The following is a 26,316-nucleotide window of genomic DNA, read 5'->3' as shown; positions in this document are numbered from 1 at the left end:
TTCACTGGTTACTACTGCGCAATGTAATATTCAGTAAGCTGTGCCCGAAGGTGGAAGCCTTTGTGTCTTATAATAAACAAAATGGGAATTTTATCATTTAGTAATTTGTATACACAGAATTAAGCAACTAACAGCATAGTCACGACGTTTGAGAAATGATCGAGAACTCTCATCATCGAAGCAGAAGCAAAACAAGTCATCAATCGTCCTCGTTCATATTCTAACAATTACCGCCAGCATACGCGGTCATTATGACAGATGGGTTTGTTGTATAATACTTCACACGAGTAATACACAAATGGGCGTTTTTTTGTTTTGAGACGCAGCTACGCAAATGCAACATCTATCACTTTCCCACCTTGTCGTGAATGAAAATGAAACGTGCTTCTCCGGACACAAGTCGTCTAAAATAAGCAGCTAGCTACGTGTCAATCATCACATCCCTCAAAACAAAAAGATTTCTCAAACAGTGAACAAGAATTAAACCCTTTTAGGTGGACGCACGAAAAGTCGAAGAGGGCCCGCAGTTGGAACTTTTTGAAAAATAGCCACCAGCTTCTTACTCTCTCTGACTTTTACCGAAGTTTGGAAACGACCAAATTTCCGTCGATGAGTCTTATTAGGTTCACGTACATAACAACGTCACTGTTAAATCTGTTGAGAACCAGAATCTACAACAGCTTTTATCGATAGTGTTTAGGATTAAATACCATTAAGTTTTTAATTATGTAGTACACGCGACACAAGATTCGAGTCAAATGAAGAAATAATTTACTCATTTTTCAATTGATTGAGTAGGAGGATACTAGAATCAAATTGAACTTGAGCTTTTTCACACTTAGTTAGTTGGCCGCCCACTCGATTAACGTATTAGTGCATGGCCTTCAGTGAAAAAGTTTGGACACCCCTGCTTGGAAAAGAAGCCAACTCCAATAAACAAGAGTGGTTTTGTGCAGTTTGCACTGACTATTAAGCCAATTCCGCCCTAAGGGAAGTTTGGGTACAGTGCAGCAACTGTAAAGGATGGCACATGAATCTTGAACTGCTGCTCATGGCACTACACCTGTAACAAGTGTAATGAATAAAGATTTATGTAGAATATGATTGTACGATTTTCTTCACAATGAATCTATACAAAACGAGGTTTGATTGGAAGCGAGTTACGTGAAACGAAAAGGTCAAGGCCTCGCAGAATGTTGCTAACCATTCTTACAACATACGAAACCAAAACCCAATTATGCGCTGTTGCAAAAAAATTTACACGTATAACTAGTTTAACGTAAACAAATTGGTAAAACCTGAAAAAAATTAATGATGCGTGACAGACAAGCACGCATATTGCATTATTCACGTTAAACACCGAAAGAAAATAGTTCTTTGAAGATGTTCTTAAGCATGAATATCCCATGCAAACATAATCTCCAATGCCCAGATTTATATAACTTGAAGGTGCCGAACGCTCCCAGGCTGGCTAAAGCTGACAAAATAAAGAGCATCTCGCGTTGCATCCGTAAAGTTGCCGGGTGAGTTTTCATCAATTTGCCAATGATTGTTGCTCCTTTGTTTTCATGAGGAAACTCTTTGTTTAGGATTTCTTTTCCGAGGAACTTGCAAAGAGGTCCCCATCCTTCATTAACGTTGTATACCAATAATCTGTCTTTCGGGGCATTCTAAAATAATTACGCATAGATGGAAAAGACTTTGAAAAGTGTTTATTTTGAAATTAATGATTAACTTTCTTTGCTTAGTCATTGCCAGCGCACGCAAGATTGTATGTTCTTTGCAGTACTTAAGATACCGTCATCACTTCTACATTAATATCACCTGCAAGCAGTATGTTTGATGTTGTCTGTAGAACCGTTGATCGCCCATTTTCGAACGCACCCTTAGATCAAAAGGATGCCGTACAATATAACCGCAACAGTTGGAGTCTACAGGAAAATAAAAAACAAATTGTAAACGTTTATTGGTACATAAAGGGAAACGTAGTACTATAACAAAAGACTTGCACAATAATTGAGAAAACCGAAAAAACCTCCTCCCGGTAGGTGACAGAGTTTGCAACCAGAGAAACGTTTTGTTGTTGTTAATTTCAAAAATTTGAGCAAGTAAGCTTTGGTACCAACTTTCTTCGTCACGGACGGTCAAGATTATCTAAACATAAAATGATTTCTTTTCAGTTTTATAAAAGATCTATTTATGTTTGACATTAACTTGTTCTGTACTTTGCAGTCGGGAAAAACTTGGCTTATTTCCTCCCAAAATAAATAAACAGGCGAGTCAGCTATTGCATCCACATCTTCGTACATTCTTTTGAAATCATACTGACTACCACCATGGGTAAGGATCTTGATCCACTCATTGCCATGATACCAGAAATGATCCAAATAGTCATAAACGTCATAATCTAGTTCTTTTAGGGCTGCTACCATCGACTTGGTACCGGTTTTAAACATTCCAGCAACTATAACTTTCATTGTGCCGTTATATTTTCCTTAGACCAATGCAAAAAGTCCAAGTACTTTGGGACAGCTTTCTATGAACAACGTTAGGCTTTTCAGTGTGAACCGAGTTCCATAATGCGCTGTTTGCCCTGATCAAACACTAGCCTACTTTCGCAGCTGATGGGTCGAAGAGCATATTCCAGTGTTTCTTAACCTTTTTTGGATCACGAACCCCTAAAACATTCTTTGAAAAGCTATGGATCCCTTTGCAAGAAACACATTGCAAATGTCGAATACTACAATGCCAGACTTGCAATGTATTATTGCATCACAAAGGCGGTTTCGCAATTGCTCAATCTATTCGAGGTGCATGTTTGGCTGCGGTTGTGGCCTGATGAAGTGGAATCGTGGACAGACGAAAATACGTGGATTTTCGGAATACAGTCGAATCCACTTAATTCGGACACCGGATAACCCGGACAACCGCTTTATTCGGCCAAAATGCTCGGGAACGGAACAAAAGTAAAAATTGAACGTAAAAAACTCCTGTTAATTCGGACAATTCTCCGCTTAATTCGGACACAGGTTCGCAATTCCATCGTTAGGTTATGACACAATAAACAGTACTTCGTTCGTTTTAAGACAAGATTCAATTGCATTATGAGTGATTATGGTGAAACAATGACGATCGATGCAGTAACAATCGACAATGAACTCATATAACGCCGTGCCAGCTTCATAGTCGCTTTTACTTCGGTACAATTGCGTCCATCTTGTAGGACAAAATTGTACAGAAAAGTTTAGCACAAAAAGTGAAATTGCTCACTAAAGTAAACGAAGACGTTTTATGCGATCAGTGCCAGTTACTGCAGTATAGCGCAGCTGCAATTCATTTATTACGCAACACTACAGTATTTTAAATGCGTTTTTTGCCTTTATGCATGACCATGAAACGAACAATTGATTTTCCACTTAATTCGGACAAAGCCGTTTCTCCGCTTAATTCGGCCAAAAGTGAGCGGAACCAAAGTGTCCGAATTAAGCGGAGTCGACTGTAATTGTATTTCGTTTCATGGACCCCTTAATGCATCTTCTCGGACCCCAAGTTAAGAACCCCTGGTATATTCTCAAAGTGTACTGTAGAAACTTCACATACACTATTGCGTTGTCCGAGAGCATTAGCCTACATCAGTAGCGCCAATACCTCCCATACAACTGGGAGTACTTCGGGTCGTCCTCGAAAGTTTTCCGTTTTTCTTCGACTCCGCAGAAGGAAAATAGCTAGTGGTTTGAGCTGCAGCCCGAAATCATACAAATCTGCGCAACAAGCCCTGGCTTTCTGCTGGTTCGTAACAATCAGTTAATATACTGCTGGTAGAGAACCGCTATACTGGACTGATATTGTTTAACTTCACTAAATGCTACTGCAACAGGACCTTTTCTAGGCTGGGGTCGTTTTAAAGATGCAATAAGCTAGGCTGAGACAGTGCTCGTAGGACAGGGCAATAAGCCTGTGCTCAAACAGAGTGGGCTGGGGTCATTACGAATTGGGTAATAGTCTGCAAGGAAAACATGCAACCTTAAAAAATAGTTAATCATTAACTGCGAAAATACAGTAGGCCATACCAGGGTTGGTGACCCAGCGATTTTTTGTGACTCAAGTCGAGTCGGTTTCATCTGTAACTACAGTTGTCTTTCTTACCATCACAATTATCATGACGTGACTTGCGTGATTTACGATCTCTGGTTCGAGTCATTACAACCCTGGTCCACACTAAAGCTTTTATTAGGTTAGCCACACCCTTACCTATATATATGTACGTTTTCGATCTGAGAGCGAAATAGTTCTTTGTGATTGGACATGTACTTAAATTCTGCTGTACGTTGCGGTTTCATTGCTCAAGCACAATGTAAAACTTTGTCGAAAATCTTCAGCAGTTACGGCCGCTACCTTGTTTACGGTGGCAAGATTGTCGACCGACTTTGATTCTTATTATTTAACCCTATCCATACCGGGCTCGCGACTTTGCCATTTTCAATAGGTGTGGCCGACACTGCACACACATTTTCAATCGTTAATTACTCGAAAACTATACGTCGTGAACTGATCGGATTTTTACAGGTTAATAGCAAAAACATCTGGCTTCCTGTATACATCATAATTGTAAAGCAAAAGAAAGTGAATTTAGTGTAAATTAAGTATTTCCACAAGTGATACATTTCTAGAAATTTTTCGTGTTACGCCGCGCCCCGCTGTGGGGAAAACCAGCTGACTGCGAGAAGAGAAGACAAGAGAATAGTTAGTCGAGTTAGTGGTGCGTAAATGATGAACGAAAACGATTCGCTTCAATGCGGAGAGAGAAAAATTATGAAAATATCTCAAAAATTACAAACTCCAACTTTATAAAACAAACATGGACAGATAGCTGAACATTTTTTAGGAAAAGTACACCAAATTTCAAGTTTCTACAGCAAACAATGCAACCGTACGCCACGTTTTTCTGTGACTGTGCAGGAGAAGCCACACCTAGTGAAAATAGGGTTAACCCTATCCAAACCGGGTGCGCGACTACTATTTTTACTAGGTGTGGCCGAAACTGATCAGATTTTTACAGGTTAAAGTGCATTTAGTGTAAATTGAATATTTCTGCAAGTGATGTATTTGTTGTCACGCCGCGCTCCCGCTGGGCGGAAAACCATCTGACCGCGAGTAGAGAACAGTTAGTAGTACGTGAATGAGTAAACGAAAACGATACGCCTCGATGCGGGAGAGAGAGCATAATCATGATAATACGACATTATTTGAAAAATTACAAAATCAAACATGGACAGATAGCTGAACATTTTTTATGAAAAGTCAACAAATTTCTACAGCACTGTACGCCACGTCTGGCTGTGACTGTGTGCAGGAGAAGCCACACCTAGTGTAAATAGGGTTAAACTGCAAGCATTCTGGGCACGGGCCAACGAAGATTTTGCTCATGTGGGTAGCGTATGAATTTCTTTACACAGTAAGGAAATTCTATTGAAAAACGGTTGCCTACTTTTTATTTTACAGTGCTTTGAATATGACACATTGCTTTTGTTCCACGTAAGGTCACGTTTCGCGGTCAGTGTAGCATATGATGTAAATGTTGGCGTGGTCTGCGGCGTGTTACACATGTAATTTTGCCTTGCACTTAAAGCAAAGTAGAATAGCGTTACTCATACGTGCTGCAGATACAACGCTTACGCATTTCATGTCGCAAGCTTCGCATTCAAACCGCAGTAAAATTAAAACTACAAACATAGTTTCCATTTTTTCCTTTAGAATTACCTCATTGAAATCATTAAAATCCATCGCCCAAAACGCTAAGAACCAGTTGGACGAAAATATCTTGCCACTTAAACAACCTGGAAAAAAATCTACTCTAACCAGTACTTTCAATCCCTTTATTTGAAAATGGACAAATAAGGTTTAAAAGTGCGTAACTAATCTACTCATGGTTGCAAGCCTGTTTCTTCGCTAATTGATTCTCAAAAACTTAGATTATACAGTTTGCCTGAGGACGGGCTGCGCTGTGGAAGTTTCAAATGCACATTAGAAGGATTGATGCGAGGAAGTCGCAAAAACATGCCATTTGCCATACCCCGAATCTGCAGAGAACCCGCTATTCACCAAGAGACAGGAGAATTTTTTATTTAACTATTCATATACAATCTATTGCACCAGTACACCATGGTCCAGAACTGTCCATTCCTAATCTTCCACCTCAATTGAATTCTACAATATCGTCCAGTTTATCAGAAGATGATTATGCTGACTTTGAAGTTGATGTACCGTGTTCAAGCAAAACTCCTCACTTTCCAAACCAAAATGAATTCGATGATTTAACTAGAGACTTGGGTCTTACAATAGCGAAAGCAGAGATAATTTCTTCCCGTCTAAAAGAGTGGAAATTGCTCGATAAAACATGCCAGTTTCTATACTACTGTTGCCATTAGCCTAATTCGGAACATCATTCTCTTTGCTATTGCACTGACATAAATAGCCCTTTTTCAGGAGATTGGAATGGGTTGGAATTGGAATCATATACTGGCATGCAGTTGATTAACTAGGCCTATGTGTGTTCGTGCATCGGAAACACTTACAACTACGGTAAATGAGTTGAAAATTGCATATGAGTAAGCTCGGTGTCCAATCCACTAAGTGCACTACTGTAGCTCATGGAAAACAATATTAAGTGCGCTTGCGCAAAACTCTCCAGTTTGTTCTAGGCTACATTCAGGTGCAACAAGGGATCGCTGGAGTACAAATTAGCATTGGTGCACTTAAAGCCACAATGAACTTTTTCGCATTAGTCTTTATTGCCAAAGTAACCTACCACATCAGCAGGTTAATCAACAACACTTAGCCTAAGCACGAGGAGAAGTCACGTGACCTAAATGTCTCTTGAGTGGATAACTGCCGTCATTTTAGTCTGCAACCAGCTGAACAAACATTTCGACTGCTTGAAGTCAGTGGAGCTTTAAAGCTAATTTCGATTAGCTTTTTCGTTTTGTTGTGAAATTTTTCTTTTGAAATAGCGCAAATTATGTGCAAAAAAATAACTTTACCACCTTCGACAGCAAAAGTAAAATAACAAAAATACATGTACTTTTGCAATGAACAACTTGTAACCCATGCTACAATTCCATGCAACAAACATTAATACTTACATTTTGCTAGTAATTTTTCAACCGTTCTTTATAGTGTAGACTTTGTATTCATTTTAGCGCAAGGCAGTTTTAACAGCTCCCGATCGGCCATTTTTGAAGATCCTTGTTCCTGGTAGTACTCTCTTATATTATAATATATTATTATCCCTCACTATTTCTCGTCTTCTACTGTTCCTTTCTTCACACAAAGCCAACCTCGTCACCCGCTTGACATTTTTCTTCAAATTTCTTGTTATGTAGTGCTTTCAACCGCTTCTAATACAATAACCTTTTGATCTCACAGGAGAAAGCTTGCTCAAAGCCTGTGACACCGGGGACCATATACCCGATTGAGATGAGCCAGCAGCTATCGTGGAAACAGGTTTGGAACTCGTGTCAATGAAGGTGTCAGTAATGGAGATGATTTTGTTGATTGATGTCAGTGGAGAGTGGAGACTCGATTGGAAGTGATTATTATCGTTGAGAAACAAATCAAGATCATCCAGTTGTTCAGATTGGAGGAGACTGAAGAAAAAATGATTATCCACATTAATGGACGTCGATGGAAGATCATTGATAGCTGTTGGATGTGTGATATGTGACAGATTGGGAGAGCAATCTTGGTCGTTAACAGCTTTCGTACTTGGCAATGTGCCAGTTGTATTAATGGAAGCGCCAAATATGGCAGCTTCTTGCATTTTTGCTTAGTAACATAAACTTGTAAATCGGGTGGTTGGTTGACATGAATAAATTCATTGCATGCGATCTTCTATTTGGATTTAAAAGGGCCGAAGAAGCATTTATCCAACGGTGGCATGACATTAACGTATGCAGTGGAAGGGAAAGTAACACGACTTCATGATCACTGCAAAGCAGTAATCTTTATGAAACGAATGGTAGTCTAACAGGAAGACGACCGAGCGTAGTTCCGCGGCAGGTGGTATAAAAAAACATAAAATATAAACACTCTCGATCCAGTAATAAAAAGCCTCTTTTGTCATTCAACTACTGTCGGTGGCAAAAACAGCAGAACCCTTGAATAGGCAAATCAATGCCTTGTTTTGTGTTGCTAAATGCGTTTTGCTATCACTTGCTTTTCGGTATTGCTTTTCCACGAACCCTTCAGAGGAATTTGTCTGGAGTGGGAATCCAGATTCGTCAGATTTAAAAATCGTGTCTGGTATTCTTCCAACATGGCTTTCTATTGAGGAAGACCAACGTCTTACCTTTACTTCGGAGCACGATATTGCTCTAGTCTAGCCATTTCCAGCTTCTCTGTTAATTTTAATTTAAGCGCAGGATGTCGAATGGGAAATCCCTCCCACAAGGAATCACTGGGCAGATTGTCTATAAAATAATCCTCAGTTCGACCACTGAAGTCCAACAACCTTTTTACAGCTTGTAAAACCTCAAAGCACAAAATGTTGCTTGATTAGCCTTTATAAAACTTGCATTGTACATTAATTGTTTGTTTATAATTATACTTGTAACATATTTAATGAATGTGTTTGTAATGTTTAAGATAAACTTCATAACAATAAAACTACACCTGTCTCTTTGATAGACCATAACCTCTGCTGGCCATATTGTTTGAAAATACAATTAATTCATCTTCCTTCGCAGTACGTTTAGGCATACCTGGAGGTCGTTTTCTTAAAAGAATTTTTGTGGAAGTTTAGTGGAGAGTTGCAGATGACATTTTGCACCGACTGCCCACCTCTGATGATATGTATGCGATGCTCATGTTCAGCGCTTTTGTACAAGCTACGCCGAACAATAAAATAGAAATACACCCATGTAAAGCAGCTTACGTTGATTGACGTCTTTACATAAGCTACCATAAGCTATTGACTGATACCTTACCTAAAACCCGATCAATTAACGTGATTTTTGGAATATTGAATGCCACTGAGGCCCTTCGAATGGACCTTTCGCCATCTTTAATAGCTGCATTTAGCGTTACTTGATCGTAAGACTTCCTTGATTTCTTAATTGGTGGTTCCATATTGCTCAAATAGACCGATGTAAGCAAATAATACCAAATAATCGTGTGCAAAGAACGCATTCGATAAACGAAAATGAGCACGTTTTGCTGTTCGCATTTTGGCGGTTGTTTTGTAATTGAGATGACTCACAGAAAAATAAAAAAAACATTGAAAAAACCACTTTAAAATAATTCATTATCCGCTGGTAGAGCAGTCAGTCGTTCACAAATTTACTGAGCTACCTTACGTTGAATATTGTTTTGTAAAATGTGTATATTGTACCATTAAAAAATTTCATAGGTATTTTTATTAATGTTTATACCCGGTTAAGACAAGAGTTGCTTTCAAATTACTGATTTAACAACAATTCATAAAAAGCAACTTATTCTGTTCGATTTTAGCGACTATTTACTATAGTATATTCTGTTATCAACTATCAAGTATTTAAAATTTGTATTACCGGGATTGAATTGACATGGAACCTCAAGAAAGATACTTAGGCGTTTAGGCGATTGTTACCAGTGAACGTGGGAAACTGTTGAAGGATGCAATGTGATTGGAGATTACGATCAATACTTATTGATATATTAGTGATACAATTGATGAATATATTCTGTACAAAACCATGAATTTCGCAATTTGCGTATAGTTTTTATATAAAGAGTTCAACTTGAAGACGTCAAAAAAAAATTTAATATCGCAGTGGTTTGAATGATTTGTTACATCGCGCAATGTGCCAAAATCCAATACTCGTATAATAAACTTATTGATTTTTCCAGCTAAACTTTATAATAACGGTGTTAACTGTGCAGCTGTTGCGAAATATTTTCCAAACTTTGAATTTACATGGTCTAAAATGGGTAAAATGTTGATTTTATATCAAAAATCAAACTACTTGAGATTTGTTTGTGCATTTCTTTCAGTTTATGCCTCCCTACCTTTTGCTCTATGGCCACCAACATCTCATATCCTTCATTTCTTTGCTGCTATCAAGCGCCTATTACCTCAGAAGTTTTCCAGCAGAGAACACAATTTTGTCTTCGTCTTGGCACGTGAGCTTTTGAACATCAAGCTATATGAAAGTAATCTCGAAGCCGGAGGAAACCAATTTACGGGGAGGTTTGATTTATACAACTTCCCCTATTCTACATACAGTTCATATAGCTAATTAGCATAAACTAGTGAATGATTCTTGTCCAGAAAAAGTGCGAGTAGTTAACCATACTATTAGTATACAATATATGTATTTTAGAGCGCATATCCAAAAATAGGGGTGCCCCAAGACGACCGTTTCATCTTAAAGCCCCTACTGCTTGTATGCTTCAAGCATTGATTAATTTACCTCACTGAGTTAGCTTCGTATTACTGTTTAACTTAAGTGTTATATTGTATTGGTGCGAGCGAGCTATGTACTGACAGGCTTGCTGTGTTTTAATATACACTATATAAGCATTTAGTATGCTATCACAAGCAGGGATGTAACAATACATTCCTCCAACTATAAACAAGAAAAATAACAATCAAAATGTTTATTAATATATTTAAGGCACATACGGATTTTGTTCATGAATAGGGGGGACTTATATCCTAAAAACAACAATGCATTTGTAAAGGAAGTTGTTACTGTTTTCAATGAATGAGCGCGGGCTATATTCTACCCCTTAGTATTCTGTTTACAGAAGCTTTCAATGCGTAGGCCTGAAAATTCTAGAAACAGAAGGGACTTCAATCTGTAAAACATCAGAAAACAAGGCATGTTGTGTCAAAACAGTTTTCAAACCTACTGTTACTAATTTGCATGCTTCCACGAAAATTAGCCATGAATGATAAACAGAAAACCATACAGGTTAGGCTATACACTGATTGCAGTGTCTAACGCCAGTCACAACGAACAAATTGACATGTACTCTATAAGTCTATAAGGTGACAAATTCTTTTTACGACATTCAGCGTTAAATAAACTTTTCGACTTTCGACGGTTCATTGATATCGGCTTATAACTTTAATTCTCCTCACTGGGTGCGAATTACATTCACTGTTTATGCTTATTTATACTTAAATTTAAATAAACAACAAAGTAAAAGGAAATTGTTATTTCTACTAAAAATCTTTCACAGACTTCCATTCTCTTTGTAACATTACCAGTAGGTAAAACTTAAACGTCACATTATAGATAACCAATAGCATACGCAGGGTAAATATTTGTGATAAATTTCAAAATGCGCGGGACAATACGACAAAACAACGTCGAATTTGATAATAAAGACGACTCGCTATAGCTATGACACAAAAGGGGTTCTGGTATAGCGTGTATCATATTACCAGTTTGAAATGTAAACAGATAACTCAGTATCCTTACGTGACCTATACGCTGTTTGTATGTATTCAGAGAAATGTGCTGAGCAACGAAGGTTAAATAGCAATTAATTACAAAAGCAATTAATTTACAAATAGGACTCGATCATTTCAACATCACTTAGCTAAACATTAATCAAAGAATGAAGATAATTGTGGCAGGATTTTCCAAGACCGGCACCAAGTCAATGGTGAGCGCGTTAGAAGGACTAGATTACCAGGTCTACGATTGGATGGATCATTTCTGGTATCACGAAAAGGAATGGAGGAAAATCTTTTCGTCCGGAGGATGCGTGGAGGATTTCAAGCAGATGTACAAGAATGTTGACGCAGTGGTGGATGTTCCAGCTTATATTTTCTGGGAAGAGATTCATCAAGCTTTTCCTGACGCAAAGGTACGATGTTAAACAAATAAGTCTTCGCTATTACAATTGTACAGACATTTACATGTATAAATGCTCTTAGACTGTTTTTTTTTTCTGTCATTTTTGTTTAAAAAAATGTAGCATCTAACAGTGTTGTTCTGATTCGAGCAAACGATTAGACAATTTTACCAAGACGAAAGTAGCCTACATTCAATGGGACAACAAATAGTGTGAAGTTTGATACGCTTGTCATCAATCGTAGGACAATTGGCCAGACAATGAAAAATTCACAGTCGCATTGACTCGAGACATTGTTGCAAAAAGTTGACTGAAGTCCTTTCCTATAACATACCTTTATACAGTTGATTTGACTCGAGTCAATATTTGAAAACACTCAACTTTAATTGAGTCGGTCTTAATTGATAACTATAAATCTCAGTATTAAGGTAAAACGAATTTTTTTCTATTGTCCAAACTCTAAACCATTAAGGTGTAACTTGGAAATGAACTTTGTTTGCCTTACAAACGCGTTCGGGGCTGTAAAACAAAATAAAGTTTCAAACATATTAAAATCGTTGTTGACAGAGAGTTTTTTTTGCTTTCTGTATGGATTGGCTTCAGATATCAATCCACTTGACCTAACTTTTATTTGCCAAATGACTCGCGTCAAGGTCAAATGAATTCCTTCAAACGACTTGTCTTGAGTCTTAAACCGTAAATGAATACTTGAATACTTAATACTTGAATACTTAATACTTGAATACTTGCGACTCGAGTTTGATGACTTGGTTACGGCCCTGAAGGAATAACAACAGTATTAGCCTAACCATTTATTCAACAAGTTCACGACTTATTCAAAAGACTGAATATTTCTTGTAGCCTATGTTACAAAGCGTCATGTGTTTTTGAAAAACTTTCCTACAAACGTTGGGTCTAGTGCCACTTCATGTTATACTGAAACTAAACTTTTAATGCATAATTTTCAAGAAAAAGAGTGACACTTATGTGATTTATTTTTCATAGATCATACTGACAACACGAAATGAGGACTCCTGGTTTCAAAGTTGGAAAGCGCAAATTGAACAAATTCGCCAAAAGCTCGCCTTTCAGATATTTAAAACCATCACTCCCATTGGAAGAAGATTTGCTGCTTTTAACCATGACTTTGGTAAAATATGGCCATTTTTGCATAAAATGTCGTTTCTTTGGTGACGTTGACTATATTATTATAAGTTACATTGTCAAGATAAACAAATTTAATAAGTTAGGCCGATGGTTGTTACAGTCAATCCATATTTTTATATATAAAAAAAACTGTTATGCAACTCTACAAGACCAAGTTATTACCAGCAGCTTCTTGTTTTGTACCTATCGTTGTTTTCCGATACTTGAATTTTGTTGCCATGCCAGACAAAGCATAGTTGATGCTATACAGTGATCACCGAGCAACTTCCTTGTAACAGGTTGCGTAATCACTGGAAGCTACCAGACAAGTATGTTCACGATCAAGCCTGCTAACGAAATGCTCATGAAAAGGAATTTCAGACAACACCAAGCCTACTGTCTACAAGTAAGAACAGGAAATTTTTAAGCTAATCTAAATTATCGTGTTTGCGATTTAGCGACATTGAAAACTAAGACAAAAGTGAAAAATATGACAATAACCTTGCAAGCCACTACACTAGGTTAATCATGCACTTTTTCTGCATTGTTTTGATCATAGGCGGCATATACACAGTAGTTGTACTGAAATCCAATAAGTTTTAAAACTGTAATATATTTAGAATGCTCCGAAGGATAAGCTCTTAGTTTACAACGTCAAAGAAGGCTGGGAACCACTTTGCCATTTTCTCGGAAAAAATATTCCGGATAAACCATTTCCACACGAAAATGCGGACGGGGCTATTGTTGATAAAGTTATGATGACGCACCCCGTTGCAATGCAAATGAAAAGAGAATTATTTGTTGCCTTCGGTTTATTAACTGGTTTATTTGCCTTTGTCTTTTATAGAATATTTTAAAACATCTTCTTCGTCAGGAAACTATGTGACGTAAATTTTTTTTTAGTTTTATAAGTTATGTATTATTGTTAGCATATTTTACCGAATAGCAATAGGAACTTTTATTGTAGCAATTTTATACATTGTGAGCAAAATACCGTAAACGGGGGCTTTCCAAATAGACAATTCTCAAAGAAACGACCATAAGTTATGTCTTACACGGCCTACAGGGGGTATCCCCAGCAACGATAACATGACTTTCTTCAATTCACGTCTCAATAGCGTAATACATTCCCATTTTCAAGAAAAATTAGAGCCTGTAATCCTGTATGTGACGCGGTAAGCCTATATGAGTATATGGCATTCAAAGGCAGCGACTTCACTCTTCTTGTATTACTTCAGTTGTACCAGATGGAATACCATTTCTGTTGGAGTTGGGTAAGGACCTAACTTTCAGTCATTCACTATAGCATACAAAAGCAAACGGTAATGTTTACTTTTTTTGTATCTTATGCGCAAAATGAATCGGGAGGGTCCCAACAGTATGCTTGAGCGTTTTTGTTTTTGTATGGTTAACGAAACACGTAGTCGTCATACGAGACGTAAACAGTTTATTCAATGACGTAAAATTTGTCATGGTTAGGCCTATAAGAGTAGACTACTCATTAAACAGCAAATTTGCTTACTGCAGTTAAATCTGTCTTTTTAATTGTTCTGTTATGGATACTTTTGTGGTAATGAAACAGCAGCAAATGCGCAATTGCAAAGTTTTTGGTACAAAATCCTTTTGTATAGCATCATATGTAGCTAGATCTTTTTCCTTTAGCCCAGGGGTTCTTAACCTGTGGGTAATTACCCATTAGTGGGGAATTTGAGGATTTCAAGTGGGTAACGAAACACAATGTTAAATCTGGAATCAGATTTGCGTTGTGCAATCTCAAAAATAGAGCCTGACATTGACTCGATCGTCGCTGAAAAGCAAGAACAAAAATCGCATTGACGTTGTTTGAAACTACGTAAACGTTCTTTAATGCTATTCTTCTCATTGAAATTGTTCTTTTTGTTAAATACCATTGTGCTTTGGGATATGTCACACAGGTCACTAGGATTCATTTTGATTTTTCAGTCAGTTTTAAAAGTATGTGGGGAATATAGGTTTATTAAGTAGCGGAAGTGGGTAATGAAAAGAAAAAGGTTAAGAACCCCTGCTTTAGCCTGTTCAAATATCCATCAACAACGGAAAATAAACGAAGTTTTAACAAAGGGTAAGTAAATTGTTGGTAAATAGGAATGGTGATTTAGGTAGGCATAAGAAGGTATCTTAGTTTATTTTAATTAAAAAAGTGGACTTTCTATAGGGAAAGGCAAAACTGCGAAAATAGATTGACCTTAAACTAAAAAAGAGTTGTGAGTATGTAGGCCTAAACGCGAAATCCAACAAGGCATTTTTCAATATGGCAATATTTGCTGGTTAAGACGTTAAAAGCAAGAAGAGACAAGAAACAGATATAGTTTATGCGTAACGAGAACAACATCTTGCGTTAGTTAGGTATAACCAAACTTACAGTTGGTGCATTTATACTGGTGAATGTGTACATGCTACGCTACAGCTCAATGGCGTCAGTCTTGGCTGTTGGCGCAAGTCTAATCAGTAGCCTGCAGATATTTGCCGTGAACTTTGTTGGTACACGTACTGCCATTAGTGACATCTTTATGCTGAAAATATCAATCACCTGGAACGAATCGCCTAACCACGAGGTCATATCCAAACAAAAACCGTTAGTCAGGCAAGCTAGTATTCTAGTCTACCACTTACTAAACAAGTCACTGATACCATGCAATACTGTACTGTACTTAAATTAGACATAATTTCACACTGTGACGTCGTAACTATGTAGAGCACAGAGCACTACTATACTGTAGTACTGTAGCAATTTTGCCATAATTTTTCATCAATAATTGCTTAACGTGTAAAACAACTTACTAACAATTATCCGGTGTTCTTTCTGACAACCTTTATTTTACTTAAGGTGAAGTAATTGAAGAAGCTGTTCCTCGGTTTACATTTGCTGTTTACCACCCTACATGAGACAGGAAAAACGACATTCGTTTGATTTATTCCATGAATTGTATTTCACAGAACATTTTGACGTCACGAAATGTAGTTTCCTGGTTTCAAATTGGGAGAGCGGTAACGCGCAGGTACAACAAAGTTGACAAAAAGCTGCTTTTTAATAAACCATCACTCTTATCAGAAGATTTCGGTTGCACCGCTATTTTTTGTACCTTGAAGTACAAAAAGTTTGTATATATTGTTTTGTGGGTATAGATTAGGGATGTGCTGCGAAAAAGATTACTCGAGTTCGTGCGAACCCGAATATCATGAAGGTCGACACGAACGAATCCCGAATCTATTCGCATTAGAACCAAACAATAAAATTTCATCCAAAAGTTGTCAAGTCTTGCTTGTAAAATGACGAAATCGATAAACAAATCGCTTTCTTTCGAAAAATAGTGTTTAAAAAACGATTGAAAAAGCAAAATTGTTAGGAAAACGACCTTCATTGTAAGTACTAGGGATAGGATACGAACCCAAACCCGAATAGATTCGCCGAATAACGCCTTTATGGAAAATTGTGGCGAACACGAATACCAACAATGGCAAACCTGAATACAATATTACTTATAAATTTACTGACTTTTGTTAAAAATGATGATCTAGTTTCCCGACAATGCTAAACTAGAGTCAGCAGTAGTTACAATGAAGGTCGTTTTCCTAACGATTCAACAACTCAACTAACAACTCAACGTTCGCTTCTTTGCCCATTCTAAGCCGCTTCCTCTTTAAACCTCGTCCACGAAGCATAGCCTCCTCATGTTGTTCACGCAGTTTTGCCTCATTTTTCTGCCAATCTTACAAAGTACTTTTTGATATCCCCACCAACGCAACTAACTGTCGAACTGTCAAGGAAGCGTCTTTGTTTTTTCCTTCGTTTACTTTAGTGAGCAATTTCACTTTTTCTGTTAAACTTTTCTGTACCAGTCTGTTCTACAAGATGGACGCAACTGTACCGAAGTAAAAGCGACTATGAAGCTCGCACGGCTTTATATGAGTTCATTGTCGATTGTTACTGCATCGATCGTCATCGTTTCACCATAATCACTCATTATGCAATTGCATCTTGTGCTAAAACGAACAAAGTACTGTTTATTGTGTCATAGCCTAACGATAGGAATTGCCAACCTGTGTCCGAATTATGCGGAGAATTGTCCGAATTAACGGGAGTTTTTTTACGTTCAATTTTTACTTTTGTTCCGTTCCCGAGCATTTTGGCCGAATAAAGCGATTGTCCGGGTTATCCGGTGTCCGAATTAAGCGGATTCGACTGTATTAGAAAATTCTTTTTCCTGCATAGCCTATTTCTTGACAACTCTTTTATTTGAAGTCAACTTGATTTGGACTTGCTCGTAACTTTAAGTACTATCAATACAGAGCTTCCTGGCCCGAGGCGCAATACCGGAAATCACAATAACAAGTTCTTGGTTTTGTTGGTGGCGTTCATTGAACCATAATAGCTTTGAGAAAGAAGGAGACGTTTTCCTAGTGAAGTAAACCTGTAAGCTAAGCCTATAGCAAGACTTCTGCAACTTAAATATTCAAGTTGAAGAAAAGCAAATACTGGCGTTAACGTGATAACATTTCTGCTTATAACAACTTACAATTTCGTTTGCGCAGATGTTAAGATCGGCATTTAATTAAGTCGTCGTAGTGGTAAAGTAACGAATAAATGTAGGCTACATGACGTAAAAAGGGCATTTTGATTACAACACGTAGAATTACAGTACAATCATACATCGATCTGAGCCAAATTTTTCTTTCTTTGTCTTTTCCAGTCTAGAACGTTACCTTTTCGGTTAGATTACTGCTGTTTTATAGCCTACGAATGTCAGTTATTTGACTCTCCGTTTTTGCATTCACGTGTATGGTTTTCTGTGTCGTACACTTGCAGTATGGTAATTAATGAGGAATGCCCTTGCGTTTTTTTAATCTTAAACTTATATTGCACTGAAAAGTTAAAAATGAACGTACCTTGAAACAAAAATAATTCAATTTTTGAAGTTTAGGCTTTAGTTAGGGAAGGATCATGTCAGATATAACGTGGGTTTGTTTAATAACAACGTTTTTTGCTTTAAAACCAAAGGGATATGTTGTGACTTTGGGCAAGGCTATAAAGCACTTAATTACATATTAAAGGTAAATAAGCTTTTTGATTCAATCACTCATCAACCCAATCTGAAGAACCAAGTATCATGCATATATTTAACGCAGTCAGCAGAGCCGTAACCAAGTCGTTAATCTCAAGTCACAAGTCAAGGTAGAAGTGACTCGATTCAAATTTGATTCTGACTCATTCCTTACGGAAAGTAAAAATACTGTTTCTTTCAACAAGCAACGTTTGGAATTTTTGCAGATTTGCTTCGTTTTGCTGCTCCAAACACGTTTGCAGGCAAAAAACTTAAATTTTTAAGTTATTTTTGGGTGAATTTGTAAGAAAAACGAATAATTTGTTTTACTTTTATGCTGAAACATCAACGAAAGCTGACTGAGGTCAAGTCATACACACAATTTTATAGAAAAAGACACGAGTCAATACTTTACGATTAAGCCAGTCAGTACATGAACTTGCTAGTCTGTCATCCATTGTGGGAAGATTATCGCTGGTCAATTGCTCGGTTTCAGTTTCGTTTGCTATGACTATATCCACATTTCGTTTTAGAGGCTATTAAGAAAAGACTATTCTGGAAGCCATTGAGACATTTTAAGTACCCCTGCTGAAACAAGCCTTTATGTTTAGAGCAATATTGTAGATACTCAAAGCTAGCTTTCCGGGCCGGATGAGGAAGCATATCCGTGACCTACCGTACTCTAATCTTTTGTAGCGAAATACAAAAGCCAACGAATCTTAAGGTTCCAACGAATCTAAAGTTTCAGAATTAATTTGATTTTGGAAGTGTTAAATTTGACCTGCAAAGAAGATAATCTAAAATGCCAGAAGTAATGATCGTAGCTTGTTTTATATTTCTGCTGTTTAACACCGCAACTGGTCAACCTCAATCAGATATGATGAGGTGTTCCGGTCCAACCAATATTCACTATCATTGTGGCTCCAATGACTTCGTTGATGAAAATCGTAGATCTGAAGAAAGGTTTTCAAATTCTCAGCAGGGCCGACCTGGAAAATCTGGAGTTCGAGGCTTTAAAGGGGAGAAAGGGCTTAAAGTTAGTCAACTTATATCAATAATTTAAATGTATCATTTGCTATACTAACTAGTGATTACTTGTAGTATAATATTCATGTGTTTGACCAACCTAGATCTTTTTAATAGAACAGTGAAGTAGTGTAAAATGTTGCAAACGTAAAATGCCACAATTTTTGCGATAGTATTGTAATCGAAGAGTGTTAATAAATAAAATAAATTTTTTATCACCACTTGGGAGGAAAATATTTTAATTAATGTCAATTCACGCAGTTAAAAGCACTTATTGGCTCTTCTTGTGTTTTAGGGTGAACCGGGCACTAACGAGGACATACTGCGGGAATTACAAAATCTTAGAAGTCAGGTGTCTGCTTTGAGCCAAAAAATAGGTAAGGATCTTTACATTATCTATTTCTTGTTACCACAGTGCTTGTTATACAAAACATTCGTGACTTATTAAGTATTAGCGCCAGCATTCTTGATAACGACAAGTTGACATTCCTTCATGCGTTCTGAAAATACATAAAAATTGTTTCATGCTAAAAATAAATCGATGTGAAATGCAAAACGTTTTTTCCAAATGTAATTTAGGAAAAATATTGTTTCGGGTTTTTCAAGGTTACTTACAGAATTCAGGAGAAATGCTTTTTCGAAAATAACTGAAAACGGACACTTAAAATGAAACTTATAAAAAAACAATATCTTTTTTCAGATCGACAGTCGTTTGCTAGAACCTGTGCCGAGGTCAGTGAATCTAGGCGAGAAAGTGGGATTTATGTGATATCACCTGATTCTGAAAGAATTCCACCGTTTTCAGTATTTTGTAACTTTTCTGGAGAACGAGCAGGTATAACTATTATTGAAACGCAGATTATCCACTTTTCTTCTCCAATAATACTTTTAATAATATATAACATAATATATAACATATATAACAATATTGCTTTTATTCATTTTCTTAAATATTAACCTAAAACCGACCAATGACAGTAGACTATGGTAAATTAATTCTCTTTCTCTCGATTCTCAAGAAACGGTGGTCGAGCATGACTCCACGAACGAGATTGCCATTGGAAAGTGCGAACCTGCAAGATGTTACAAACGTAAAATAAGATACCCACAAACACTACATCAAATTTTTGCATTGATAAGAGCGTCATCGGAGTGCAAACAATTCATAAAAGTATTATATCTGTCGTTTTTTATGTTATGTGTTGTGATGAGACGATCTTTTTCCTCATGGTTTCATTGCAGGTACCATTCACAGGAGCAGTTATAAATTCGATTTCTTAGCGTAGATTTACATTGTTTAATCTCCTTTGCCATACCAGCAACCCCGCATAATTTAAACACAGCTTCGTTGCATTGGGGTTGAGCCGCATTTGTACCTCAACCCATCACAAGCAACGTGGATCTCACGTGACGGTACCGCAATGCGCAACTGGGGCGGATCAGATCAGGAAGGTTATTGCGCTTGTGGAATAACAGGTAGGTACCATTTTTTTCATTTTGAAGTGGTTATTGTCATCAGAGTTTTCATAAAATGAAAATACTTTAACACACCAAAGCGTTATCACAAGTCAATAAATTCGCCAAGTTTTAGTTCACTTATTTGAATTGCTCGTTAACCTTTATAAAAGAATACTTCGACCTACGTCAATTTTTAGATATTATCAGAGGTGGGCAGTCGGTACTTTAAAAGTACCGTCGGTAACGATACCGGTACTCGGCAAGAAATGTTCCGACGATTTCGGTACTATTTTAAAAAAGTAGTTCGGTACTTTGTCGGTACCGCTACTTTTTTTGTAAAAGATGCTGTTGCAAATGCAATGTTTGCCGCTACTACGTCCCCGGTAAAGGTTACTCAATGTCTAAACATACGTGACGTTAATCGCTTGCAATTTTTACTTGACATTTCTAGATTAGAAAAAATCAACAGATGCTAAAATTAGTATTAAGGAATAATTAACATTTATTTTTGAAAACATACTTGTTAAAACTACCGTTACGTAAAAACTACCGAGTACCGGGACGGACTGAAATTTCTTGAAAAAAGTTATTGGGTATTTTACCGGTATCTGTACTGAAAAAGTACCGCGGTACAGTAATTCGGTTCTACAGTACCGTGGTACTGCCACCCTATGGATATTAAACACCTTGCGATGCTTTTTATAAAAACTACGTTTGCTGTTATACTTAACCAAGGAACGTGTTCTCGGAAAAATGACGTTTGCAACTGTGATCGTGGCGGCACTGCACAGCGCGTTGATGAAGGTTTCTTGACCGATGGAAACTCTCTACCAGTTACCGAGTTGCAATTCGGCGACAATGGAGGCACATCTGAAAGAGGCTGGCACACCCTTGGTCCACTGATTTGCAGTGGAAGTTCATAGATTTTAAATGATTTTTAAACCGAAGTTTTGAAATGGCTCTTGCATCATCACGTCAAACCGATTAATATAGTATTTATACATACTGTACATATTTTCTTCGGTATAACTATAATACAGTATACTGTATACGACTTTCTGAAGCGTGTCACAAACTATATTACAAGGCACATTTTGCAAAATGTATTGAGTATTCATTGGCTGGGTGCATTCATTGTGAGGTACAATTTTCTGATGTGCAGGTAGACATTAGCCAAACGCAGGTTTTTTCGGTCACGTTTTGCTGCTTTCCTTTTTTGAAAACAATTAGTTTAGCGTTACTCATTTCCTGCTAAAAGGTATCATCAGCAAACCTTTTAACTCCCTGTGTTGCAGTCTTTTATGAGAAGTGCGTGGTTCAATGGGACTTCCTTTCTTAAATTTAACCAGCTGTTTTAAACCTATGTAAGAAAAGAATTAGCGTTTACAACAACCCTTGATCAGCACTTCAAGCAGCGGTCAGTATAGAGGCAAACAACCACTGGGTCAATACGACCACTATAGCGGTAGGCTATATAGGTGAAATATATTTCTGGTTTAACCATGCAAACCGACCCTGGTGAAATTTGCTTTTTTGATTTAGCTTATGTAAGAAAAGGAATTAGTTGTTTCAAATCAAACAGAAGCGTTGAGATTAATGTACAAAGCTGCCTAATAGCACACCTATGACAAAACAAACCCTAAATTATATTCAGTTTACTTACTCGTTACAGTGCATGCTGTCAGTCTCTGATGTGGTTGAAGGTATATGGCTGTTTCAAAAATGCAACGACTTACTCTAATTTTGGTAACAAATCTTCTTGCTTATGTGAACGGTCAAGCGCCAGGTGATGATCGAACCTGCACGGGTGTAACCAACATCCACTATCACTGCGGAGGAGAAAGCTTTTTCCCAGGAGTAGAAAACGGCAACCAATCAGGAAGCTTTAAAGGGAGTTACCGTGGAAAAGCTGGACCAAAAGGCGACAAGGGATCACAGGTATAGGACGTATTAGCCTGGAGTAAAGAGCTGGTGAGGTAGGCCCTATTGTTGCGGTCTAGATTTGTTTAATTGGGCCTAATTTTTGTCAAAAAATAACACAAACATTAGAAGATATTTGGTGCAAAAAACACATCTTTTCGCCTCTACCGGTTACATCCCAACAGTGCCGAAGCAAACCAATTCTTTGTTGGGGTGTGTGGGTCGCACAAATTCTGTTTCAGGGACACAACTTAACCCTCTTTCTGCAGTATTTAAAACAAGCGTATTCAGATGGTGGCAAAAGACACACCCTGCATCAATGATTAAAGAAGAGTAGGCTTATTCAAAAATGCTTATTTAGCGAACAATGCAATTACAAAGGTACAATTTTCCAAGACAAAGATGCATAGCATTGATTTTTGCACTAAACATTTGTCTCAAATTCTTTTCCACTCAAAGAACGCATTCAGTGTTCATGCCATTAACTAACAGTTAACGGGGTGAAGTAAAGATTAAATGTATGGTAGGGTATACAGACGGTGGATGATTTGGGATGTTCATTTACTGAGAAATATCATTTGTAACCTTATGTAAAGGGAGAGCCTGGAACAAATGAAGAAATAGAAAATGAGCTCAGTTTATTGAAACAAGAAGTTGCTGAATTACGACAAAGACTAGGTGGAATTAAAATTCTCTATAGCCTATTCTACTTAAATTTTTATCATAGCATTGCATTCGGCATTATAAGTTATTGCTATATGATTTAACGTGGCGGGATATTCAGCGGTGCACAAAAATGCTGTTCATTAAAAACTCATAATGGTCGTAGCGTTTAAAGAGTCATATGTATTTCCTTGTCAAAAATATTTCTGACATTTCATATTTTCATGTTCCCCTATTTCATATGCCATATCAGACATGTCACATAACTCCAATCACGCAATTTCTTTTCTTAGGGCAAATTTATTTTTAGATAATCAAGCAATCCCCAGGTCGTGCGCTGAAGTCAACGAAACTGCTCATACAGCGTCTGGGCGTTACATTATATCTCCCAACCCGTTTCGGGTGCTGCCATTTTCTGTATCTTGTGATTTCAGCAATGGCGTAGCAGGTAAGCTAAAAACGTGCTAACAATCTCATCATTACTTTCTAGTGTGATGGGCAAGTTCAAAATCAAGTTGGCCTTAAATTAAAGAATAGTTGTTGGTAAATATCCCGGTGAAAGGATTTATACTAATATGTAGTAGTAAGGCTGTCATTGCTATACATAAGTAGAACTATTATACGTAGAACTAGAACTATTGCTATACGTAGAACTATTATTGAACACACTTGGCTATTTTGAAAATGTGTTGATTTTGATTACTTGCGAGCACAGACCTGAAAGCATTCTTTTTCAAGATGCTAAAATGCCGGATTAAATTTTACTTGTAAAACTTTCAGAAACCATTGTCCATCATGATTCTGAGACAGAAATCACAATTTCAAAATGCGAACCAAGCCGATGTTACAATCGAAAAGTTGATTACCAGCTAAGCATTGACCAAGTAGCTGCATTGGTAGATGTATCTACCAGTTGTCGTCAATTCATAAAGGTAATTCTTTAAAATATATAATGCTATCTTTAATGCTTCGTTATTTTTTGTCGTCCATGTCCGCCTTAATGGTAACAGGACCGTCATGTACAAAAATATGTTAACAAACGTAAAATTGGTGCAAATTGCCACACTCTGACATGCTAAGCTTATTGTGCTGTCATGACGTATACATTGTCCCAGAATTGATCTATTGCTTCCTTAATACTGTATTTGTAGTTTCAAAATGTTGTTTTAACCGCTTAGCTCCGATGTCTTGGAGTTCAACCGTTCTTAAATCGAAACCCATCAATTGCAGCTTGGGTATCGCGCAACGCAACTGCTAAAACATATTGGGGTGGAGTGACACCGGATGAAATAGGCTGCGCCTGCGGTCTGACAGGTATATAAGTTTTTGAGAAGAGGTTTTGAAAGTCATGAATTGGCGTGCCATAATTTGATAATCATTTGTTTGTGAATTAGCCTGCGTTCGTAAGAGCAATTCTTTTTTAAGAGGACTTGTAGTTTTCCCTCGTTTCACAGATGCAACGAAGCTACGTTTGGCCGCATCATACTCAATTATAACAACAACAACAACAACAAAGCGCATCGCTATAAAAACATAAACAAACGACAAAAATAAATTGCTTTATCTGAAAAGTGTCTTGTTCTGTGAATGAAAAAGAAATGAAAAGTGTCCTGTTTTGAGTGCTTCGGTGTGAAAACCTTACACAAATTACACACCGAGTTCACATTATTTGTAATTCGACCGCCGAACGTTTTGTAATTGGCAAAAATATTAAAAAAGCTTGCAATTCTCTTTTTTCTCTGAAACGCTAGAGCTACATTGCAACCATCTTAATATGACAAGCGGAAGTGTCAAAAGGTTGCTTACATCTAATTCGATCGTTTTTGCATTGCTAAGCGGTTTGACAGACCTGAAGCCAATATGACGTATACTGTAGAGTGTAGAGTGTAGATGTTCTCGATGCGAAATTTCATAAACAACTTTGTCCAAAGAAAAACTGGCTTATAAATAAAGCCGTCATAATGCTCAACTGTCCATACTTAACTTTTTCGAAATATTTTTGCTAGGAACGTGTGCAACTAGTAGCAGGTCATGCAACTGTGACAACGGCAGTACCTCTCAGCAGTACGTCGACGATGGTGACCTAACTCACAAGCCGGACCTGCCGGTTACTGGCTTGCTCTTTGGTGACAATGGGGATGACTCCGAAAAGGCTTGGCACACTCTTGGTCCGCTTATATGTACTGGTATTAATTAGAAATATCGTACAGATATAAACACAAAGCGCACTCATGTTTGCCCATTTGTCTGCAAAATAAAAGTTTTGTTCTATAGCCATGCATTTTATAGCGTAATGTTGTATACCGTAAACCATTTAAAACTCACTTCAATTGATATTCAAACCGAAGCCAACCAGACACGATGAACCGTGACGAACCGATATTACCGTGGAAGTGATGGAAATATAGTGGTTATGTTTACCGACGTAACTACGACGCGTATATACTACGTATATATAGTAGCATCCAAAATGATCGCGGTGTATCAGCGAACAAGATATGGAAAACCTGCATAAGTCGAAGCGTTTCAACAAGGATTACGGAAGAGGGTTTACTAATAATGGTAACACACCGTGTTGCTTATTCAGACCAATAGCGAACTTTTCTCTCTGCATGTCATTTAGCCATATTTTCTTTCATATAAGTTTTTAGAGCTAATGCAAGTCATGGTAAAAGTTTGTGCGAATCGTCGTCATTTGAAAAATGTAAATACAAGCTGGACATATGAAATTTTATGTTTTTATCCAAACGATATGATATTTGTCAAAGTTATAATGACAACGAAACAATTTATTCGAAAAATATTTATTAATAATAATTTATTGATTAATTAGGTTTCGTTACTTATCGTTATATTACCAGGCTTTTTCTGTAAAATTAAAGCGTAAACTGTACATGTAAGTTAAAATATGTTTAAAAACGCCCAGAAACTTTAAGAAAGTAAACATTTTAAACAAAAAAAAACTGAGTGTAGGTATTTTTATGTGGGTAATCTTATTTTATAAATACAGTAACCTAATGGTCACTAAAATTGAAAATATATAAAACCGATTGCAATAAAATATTACAGCCAAAAACAATTGTCATAAAGAAATATGATCCAACACTTAATTAGCATACAGGCTTTGTAATCACATCTGTCTCAAATACATCACACAAAATGACGATCTTTTAGCGAT

General features: G+C 37.2%; 4 protein-coding genes and 1 long non-coding RNA gene across 6 annotated transcripts; 3 read left to right on the top strand and 2 right to left on the bottom strand.

Moving 5' to 3' along the window:
• Positions 1 to 1,099: 1,099 nt before the first annotated feature.
• On the bottom strand, positions 1,100 to 2,879 carry LOC143459526 (uncharacterized). Its single transcript, XM_076956729.1, has 4 exons — positions 2,226 to 2,879; positions 2,010 to 2,154; positions 1,825 to 1,931; positions 1,100 to 1,670 (listed from the first exon to the last, which is right to left on the bottom strand). Exons 1-4 carry the CDS (start codon positions 2,475 to 2,477, stop codon positions 1,353 to 1,355), a joined length of 822 nt encoding a protein of 273 aa, XP_076812844.1. The 5' UTR covers positions 2,478 to 2,879; the 3' UTR covers positions 1,100 to 1,352.
• A 5,513-nt stretch (positions 2,880 to 8,392) lies between these two features.
• Positions 8,393 to 9,104, bottom strand: LOC143461269 (uncharacterized). Its single transcript, XR_013118030.1, has 3 exons — positions 8,985 to 9,104; positions 8,760 to 8,885; positions 8,393 to 8,529 (listed from the first exon to the last, which is right to left on the bottom strand). It is a non-coding gene; the product is annotated as an uncharacterized LOC143461269 (long non-coding RNA).
• A 1,914-nt stretch (positions 9,105 to 11,018) lies between these two features.
• Positions 11,019 to 14,097, top strand: LOC143459319 (uncharacterized). The gene is made up of 4 exons (XM_076956413.1): positions 11,019 to 11,856; positions 12,850 to 12,994; positions 13,290 to 13,396; positions 13,611 to 14,097. The coding sequence occupies exons 1-4, from the start codon at positions 11,605 to 11,607 to the stop codon at positions 13,845 to 13,847; spliced, it is 741 nt and encodes a 246-aa protein (XP_076812528.1). The 5' UTR covers positions 11,019 to 11,604; the 3' UTR covers positions 13,848 to 14,097.
• A 3,294-nt stretch (positions 14,098 to 17,391) lies between these two features.
• Positions 17,392 to 21,676, top strand: LOC143459318 (contactin-associated protein-like 3B). Its single transcript, XM_076956412.1, has 6 exons — positions 17,392 to 19,107; positions 19,393 to 19,474; positions 19,798 to 19,932; positions 20,117 to 20,268; positions 20,441 to 20,573; positions 21,291 to 21,676. Exons 1-6 carry the CDS (start codon positions 18,874 to 18,876, stop codon positions 21,476 to 21,478), a joined length of 924 nt encoding a protein of 307 aa, XP_076812527.1. The 5' UTR covers positions 17,392 to 18,873; the 3' UTR covers positions 21,479 to 21,676.
• Positions 21,677 to 22,059: 383 nt separating this feature from the next.
• Positions 22,060 to 25,867, top strand: LOC143459317 (contactin-associated protein-like 4). Of its 2 annotated transcripts, none has more exons than XM_076956411.1 (7): positions 22,060 to 22,258; positions 22,336 to 22,493; positions 23,072 to 23,153; positions 23,449 to 23,586; positions 23,919 to 24,070; positions 24,317 to 24,452; positions 24,593 to 24,869. In XM_076956411.1, exons 1-7 carry the CDS (start codon positions 22,180 to 22,182, stop codon positions 24,673 to 24,675), a joined length of 828 nt encoding a protein of 275 aa, XP_076812526.1. In that variant the 5' UTR covers positions 22,060 to 22,179; the 3' UTR covers positions 24,676 to 24,869. The 2 variants fall into 2 exon arrangements, with proteins under 2 accessions (XP_076812526.1, XP_076812525.1); XM_076956410.1 differs by lacking the exon at positions 24,593 to 24,869 and adding an exon at positions 25,145 to 25,867 and having other exon boundaries at positions 22,063 to 22,258.
• The last annotated feature ends 449 nt before the right edge of the window (positions 25,868 to 26,316 follow it).

Source organism: Clavelina lepadiformis, chromosome 5 (assembly GCF_947623445.1).
Source record: "Clavelina lepadiformis chromosome 5, kaClaLepa1.1, whole genome shotgun sequence".
Classification (NCBI taxonomy): Eukaryota; Metazoa; Chordata; class Ascidiacea; order Aplousobranchia; family Clavelinidae; genus Clavelina; species Clavelina lepadiformis.
This window is presented reverse-complemented; position numbering and strand designations above follow the sequence as displayed.

Coding starts and splice junctions, on each gene's coding strand:
- LOC143459319 (XM_076956413.1), top strand. CDS start 11,605: ATGAAGATAATTGTGGCAGGATTTTCCAAGACCGGCACCAAGTCAATG. Junction 11,857..12,849: donor AAGCTTTTCCTGACGCAAAG/GTACGATGTTAA, acceptor TATTTTTCATAG/ATCATACTGACAACACGAAA. Junction 12,995..13,289: donor TGCTTTTAACCATGACTTTG/GTAAAATATGGC, acceptor TCCTTGTAACAG/GTTGCGTAATCACTGGAAGC.
- LOC143459526 (XM_076956729.1), bottom strand. CDS start 2,477: ATGAAAGTTATAGTTGCTGGAATGTTTAAAACCGGTACCAAGTCGATG. Junction 2,155..2,225: donor AAGTTTTTCCCGACTGCAAA/GTACAGAACAAG, acceptor TTTTATGTTTAG/ATAATCTTGACCGTCCGTGA. Junction 1,671..1,824: donor ATCAAACATACTGCTTGCAG/GTGATATTAATG, acceptor TAATTATTTTAG/AATGCCCCGAAAGACAGATT.
- LOC143459317 (XM_076956410.1), top strand. CDS start 22,180: ATGACAAAACAAACCCTAAATTATATTCAGTTTACTTACTCGTTACAG. Junction 23,154..23,448: donor TGAATTACGACAAAGACTAG/GTGGAATTAAAA, acceptor ATTTATTTTTAG/ATAATCAAGCAATCCCCAGG. Junction 23,587..23,918: donor TTTCAGCAATGGCGTAGCAG/GTAAGCTAAAAA, acceptor TAAAACTTTCAG/AAACCATTGTCCATCATGAT.
- LOC143459318 (XM_076956412.1), top strand. CDS start 18,874: ATGCCAGAAGTAATGATCGTAGCTTGTTTTATATTTCTGCTGTTTAAC. Junction 19,108..19,392: donor AAGGGGAGAAAGGGCTTAAA/GTTAGTCAACTT, acceptor CTTGTGTTTTAG/GGTGAACCGGGCACTAACGA. Junction 19,475..19,797: donor TGCTTTGAGCCAAAAAATAG/GTAAGGATCTTT, acceptor ATCTTTTTTCAG/ATCGACAGTCGTTTGCTAGA.